At 51.0% G+C, this 5743-nt stretch overlaps 1 protein-coding gene across 3 annotated transcripts in view; it reads left to right on the top strand.

The window, feature by feature from the left end:
• The first annotated feature begins 693 nt into the window (after positions 1–693).
• CPXM2 (carboxypeptidase X, M14 family member 2) overlaps positions 694–5743 on the top strand; it is a 148169-nt gene continuing 143119 nt past the window's right edge. For 2 of the 3 annotated variants that reach the window (XM_054435774.2, XM_054435776.2), the window contains exon 1: positions 699–1157. In XM_054435774.2, the coding sequence (XP_054291749.1) occupies positions 854–1157 (304 nt within the window). In that variant the 5' untranslated portion in view covers positions 699–853. Of the gene's footprint in view, positions 1158–5743 lie in introns of all 3 variants that reach the window. The other variant, XM_054435773.2, reaches the window with a different exon arrangement.

The raw sequence follows: 5743 nt of genomic DNA, 5'->3' as shown, positions 1-5743 counted from the left end.
AAGCAGGAGGCCCTTTCTCAAAGGACCCTCTGGGCAAGAGCCTGCTCTTGGATGAACCACAAACCCTCTTGTGACCCCTGGATGGCCGCCCTGGGGTAACGTCACTGTCTTTCCCAAGGCCCAACAGAATCAGAGTCTCAGATGGGAGAGGGCTCCTCCAGGGTCCCTAGGCCCTGCTCCCAGGGAACTTTACTCCCAGAAACCCCGGGAACCTCAGGAATTCCTCATTCCCAGTTCCTGAAACAGAAGCATGGCTAGTGGGAAGTCCATGTCTGCGGAATGGTCAGCACACGGGGCAGGGTTTGAGAGCTGGAGGCTGCTTGGGCTCTGATTTACTTTAGGACCCTGGGCCAATCTTTTCTCCTCTCAGGTCACGTTTCTCCACCTGTAAAACAGGAATGGAACAGCGGGCCTCGATGTTTTCTTCTAAGATTGAAACTCATTAGCGTCTCTGGGGAAGCAGGCCCCACACTGGCCGGCCTGCGGGGGAGGGGAAGGGGGCTGGAGACAGTCTGCAGGGCGCAGGGGGCTTTCTTGGGCTTGGCTGCTTGGAACACCTGCCTCCAAGGACCGGCCTCGGCGGGGTCGCCGGGAAAGGGAGGGAAGAAGGAAGGGCGGGGCCGGCCCCCCTGCGCCCGCCCCGCGCCTCTGCGCGCCCCTGTCCGCCCCGGCCCAGCCCAGCCCAGCCCAGCCCCGCGGGCCGGTCACACGCGCAGCCAGCCGGCCGCCTCCCGCGCCCAGCGCGCCGCTCTGCTGTGCCCTGCGCCCCTGCCCCGCGCCAGCTTCTGCGCCCGCAGCCCGCCCGGCGCTCCCGGTGACCGTGACCCTGCCCTGGGCGCGGGGCGGAGCAGGCATGTCCCGCCCGGGGACCGCTACCCCGGCGCTGGCCCTGGTGCTCCTTGCAGTGACCCTGGCCGGGGTCGGAGCCCAGGGCGCAGCCCTCGAGGACCCTGATTATTACGAGCAGGAGATCTGGAGCCGGGAGCCCTACTACGCGCGCCCGGAGCCCGAGCCCGAGACCTTCTCTCCGCCGCTGCCTGCGGGGCCCGGGGAGGAGTGGGAGCGGCGCCCGCAGGAGCCCAGGCCGCCCAAGAGGGCCACCAAGCCCAAGAAGGCTCCCAAGAGGGAGAAGTCGGCTCCGGAGCCGCCTCCACCAGGTAAGGAACTTTCTGCGCTGGGCAGCCCAAGGGGGCGCCGGTAGTTGCGCGCCTCCAGGGGACAACTAGCTTCTCCCAGTGTGTGTGTCTGGGATGGGCCAGTCCCGGGAATCTCCCTGTTGCCGCCTCTGCCTCTCTAGGGACTGTATCTGCGCTTCCCGCGGGCCCGCCCAGCTTCCCAGAACTTGTCCTTGACCCTGACACGCATTTCAGCTCTGGCTTATGCCCGTAGGTAAAGAGGGAGCTGTGCAATTGGGAGGCTGCCTGGAGAGTCAAAGTTCTTCTTGTTTCAAGCTTGAAATCCCCTGAGCTAAGGGTCTTTCTGCTGGATACCTCTTACTTCTCTTCCTACTTCTTCAATCCTCAAATGCGGCTGAATTTCCGCTTTGGGGATGTGGATGGCTGGCTGTTTTGGCAGATGGCCTTCTAGGGAAAGTTCTGCCAGTAGGCCTTTACCCAGCCGTGTCCCTTCTCAGCTCCCTCCCTCCCACTCTCAGTGGGTCCCTTGGGTCCTCTGCCCGGCTGGGGCAGGATGGCACAGCCTCCACTGGGGAGTCTGTGCCTGGAGTCTGCTGCAGCCTGGACTCCGGCTTGGGGGCTGCCCGGCTGCCTGCAGTGCTCCGTCTTTCATCCAAGTCTCATACCCTTTTCAAATCCATCTTCAGTTTCTGCCAACCTCATTTTCTTAGGAAAATGACTTCCACTAAATGACGTAGTTTATTAACTACCGTGTGAAGTGGGGCTTTCTCTAGTTCCAAATGTTCTTTGCTCAAATTGCAGGGGCTGCAGGCCTAGTATTTCAAGAGTGGGGCATGAGCAGGAATGTGGCCAAATTCTCTGGCCTCGCAATGGCCTTTCCTGAAAGGAGATACGTGCGGATGCCACCGTTACAGGGCTCCGGGTATGGAAGGCATCGTCTTTGTTTGGTTAAACTGCTCATGAAAGTCAGCAGCCGGGGCAGTGGGAAAGTGGAGGAGGGGTGAGGACACAGAACTCCTGAAAGGGTGGACCTATATGAGCACCCCCCTTTGCAGAGGCCCTGGCGTGCTTCCATTTGTGGACAACTTTGAATGGGCGGGGATTTCTGAGTTGTGTGACAACCCTGAACACATCCAGAATTTCCAGTGTTTCAGGGAGAGTTATGGGAATTCAGAGGTTTAAGAGCTACAGTGGCTTAATAACAGGATTAGGAGCGGGAAGAGACTTATATTTGTAGAATGTCGACTGTGACTCCATTAGAAACTTTATGTGCCAGTTTCATTTAGTCCTTTCAGTGGCTCTGAAGGGTGGGTGAGGCTCAGACAGTTTAAGTAACTTGCTCAGTGTCACTTGCTGGCTTGGGATATTTGAAAGCCTTTCTCCTGTGCTTTTTAACTCAAGGCCTTTTTGGTTTGGTAGTGTGAACCAAATCCACATGCATTCTAGTTTTTTTTTTAGTGCCTGCAACGTGCTTAGCTTCACCCTGGGCACGGTAGGGTGGTGTAGGCAGGAGACATGTATGTTGGGTTCTGGCAGTCACTGGGGGTGGTGCCAAGGGGGAAAGTGGAAGGAGCCCCAGACTGGGAGTCTGAAGACTGGGCCTAACACCCATGTTTAGGGCTCATCAACTTGGGGATCTGGAATCACGGCTCAGTTTCCTGAGCTTTAACTTTATCATCATTTGCAAATAGGAAGACTGCACCTGCCACCTCACTTTACTTTGTCAATTGCTGTAAAAACCTTTTTAATGAAAGCTTCCAGTGTGCCTGCCAGCTTATGTGCTAGTCTTCCTGTGAACCTTTCATTCATTCCACAGGCCGTTACCAAGAACCTGCTAAGCACTGGTGCTGGGTAAGATCCTAGGAATGGGGAGAGCAAGACATTCCTCTTCCCTGCCCCCACCCCCTGCCTCCTACCACATGGAACTAGCTGGGACTCTGAGAAAGTAATCACAGTTGTGTTGAGGGTTGCACAGAAGTGTGGGGTGTTAAGGTAACAAACAAGCTGGGGGAGCTCACTGAATCTATGGGGGCTTGGGTAATGCTTCCCTGAAGAGGTGATGTTTAAGACTTGACAAGTAAGTCAGCTTTATTGTTCTGGGGACTCGTACAAGTGACCGGACGTCATTCCTAAGATAGGTTTCTTTCCCTACAAAAAACATCTCAGAAAGTCACAGCCTGGCCTGAGCAGTATCCACAGACTAATGTGTCCGCAGACTCAGGGGTTACATGGGGAGGTGACTCTCTTTAGTCCTTGGAGAAACAGCTCTTGCCACTCTTGGAATGGGGTCTCTGGAGGAGAAATCAGAGTGTAACCTGAATTTGCAAGAAAAAGCTCATTTGCTTTTGGAAGGCCGTCTTGCAGGTAGAGACAGGCCTTGGGGGAGCCTGTTTATTCGGTGCCTAGCCTCTGCTCCTGCAGGACACATTGCCCAGTTCACCACAGCCCTGGCATCCACCGGGATCTCCAAGCCCCATACTGAAAACACGTCTTTGGAAGATCTAGAGACTCACATCAGAGGCCTGTTGGGACAGCTGCCTGCGGACCTGCTACCATGTCAGCTTTGTTTCTAATGAATTCTGTGGGGCTTTTTTAGAGCTCTCCCCAACCATGGAAAGACAAGCGTGACATTTATCTCATATTTTTAACTCCTGTCCTTTTTTATTTTGGTGTTTGCTCAGCAGAATCCTCTGCCCTGGACCAAAGTGGGAAGACTGGTTTAAGCGTGACCTTGGTTAGGGGAATCAGTGACAGTTTCGTGCAGTTAAACTACACTAGGAGAAAATTATTTTTTTCCACTTTAAGTAGCGACTTGATCTATATGCTGCTCATGGTGTAACAGAAGCACTTATCTCTGCATTGGATTGTTTTGGAATATCTTAGGAAGGCACTTACATAGGAAGGAACATTGGACTGTGGCCTGGAGTGTTTAATGCAAACTTCTGTACTTTGCTTCACTGGGTGGATGATGCAATGCTATGTATCAGGCACTGAGGTGGGAGTGAGGGGTTCAATTTAGAGATGCATAAGAGTATAAAAGCATATATAACTAATTAAAAGTCTATATGTACTTTATCTTTGCAGATGATAAAATATTTCCCAGATAGCTTTCATTTTGCATAAAGGTGAGTTCAAGGAAAGATGTATTCAGCAGTGATTCCCCACACAGGCAGATTTTCTATGTGGTAGGCCCTAGGAGGGAGCCCTGTTTTAACTCTGTAGGGGGGTTTATGCAAGGAGCCAAGGGCATTGGGGATTTGATCTTGATGTGGGTTCTGGCTTTGACCATTGGCTGTTCTTTCACACCACCACAGAAATGCCCAATGGGTGTGACATGCTGACTTTCATGGAGATGCTTGGAGAACTGAACCCTTTGGCTAATTGAGAGTATTGCATTTTCCATGAGTGGCTAACAGGTTTCCAGAGAAGTAGAGCCCCAATATACTAAACAGAATGGAATCTTTAAAAACATTTGTTTAAGTTTTTATTTTGAAATAATTATAAACTCACAGGAAATTGCAAAAATAGTACAGTGAGGCCCCATGTACCCTTTATCAGCTCCCCCTAGTGATAACCTCTTAGATGATTCTAGTACAAGAGATTTCAATCTTGGCAGGATTGATGTTTTGGGCCAATTGTGTGTTTGTGTGTGTGTGTGTGTGTGTGTTGTGTGTGCGTGCCAACAGAGGAGGAAGGGGGTTGCCTTCTTGTGTGTCGTAGGATGTTTAGCACTGTCCCTGGACTCCAAATTGGATGCCAGTAGCACCCTCCCCCCTGTTGTCACAACCAAAAATGTCTCCAGACATTGCCAAATATCCCCAGGGGGATGGGAATCACTGTTGTATACAGCATCAAAACCAGGAGGTTGACAGTGATACTGTTAACTAGATTACATGCCTTACTCAGATTTGACCAGTTCTTACATGCATTTGTATGCATGCTCTCTGCAGTTTTTATCACATGTACGGTTCATGGAACCACCACTACTGTCAGGATATGGAACTGTAGAATCTTTTTCTTAGGTTGCAGTAGGATTTTGGTACTGTACAGTTTCTGAGGTCCTCATTGTGAACACTCATCCATCCCAGATTTTTAGAACTCTAAGGAACCTAAGTGGACACTGAGCACAGATTCTTGCTTACTGCAAGATTCTAACAGTGAGCCGCCCGTCCTCTGCTCATAGGCGTCCATGGATGGACTCTCAACATTCAGTGGATGAAGAGTACTTATTGCTAGAATGTTCTTCCTCATATGAACTTGACAACGTTCTCCTCTCTAATTCCATTTATTTAGCTGTTTCAAATTGAATTTAACAGTTTCTAAATCCCTGCAGTTGGAATGATTTGAGGCTACGGGAGTGAATCTCAGGTCCTCAGTTTTCATTATCCCAGCATTAAGAATAAGGTAAGGGGCCACATTTTGCACGTGCAAGTGGATTTGGGGGTGTCTTACTTTGCATGCCATCTTCAAATTGATGACCCTGGTTTGCAGCCATATTCCTTTTGAAGAATAAAATAGAACAGAAAAATAAACCATAGTTATAGAACTTACCCTTTTCCTCCCACTTGGCAGTAATAATCAAATCAAATAATAAGCTGAACTACTGA

This window comes from Pongo pygmaeus, chromosome 8 (genome assembly GCF_028885625.2).
Source record: "Pongo pygmaeus isolate AG05252 chromosome 8, NHGRI_mPonPyg2-v2.0_pri, whole genome shotgun sequence".
Lineage (NCBI taxonomy): Eukaryota > Metazoa > Chordata > Mammalia > Primates > Hominidae > Pongo > Pongo pygmaeus.
Note: the sequence above shows the minus strand (reverse complement) of the source record. Positions and strands in the feature narration are given on the sequence as shown.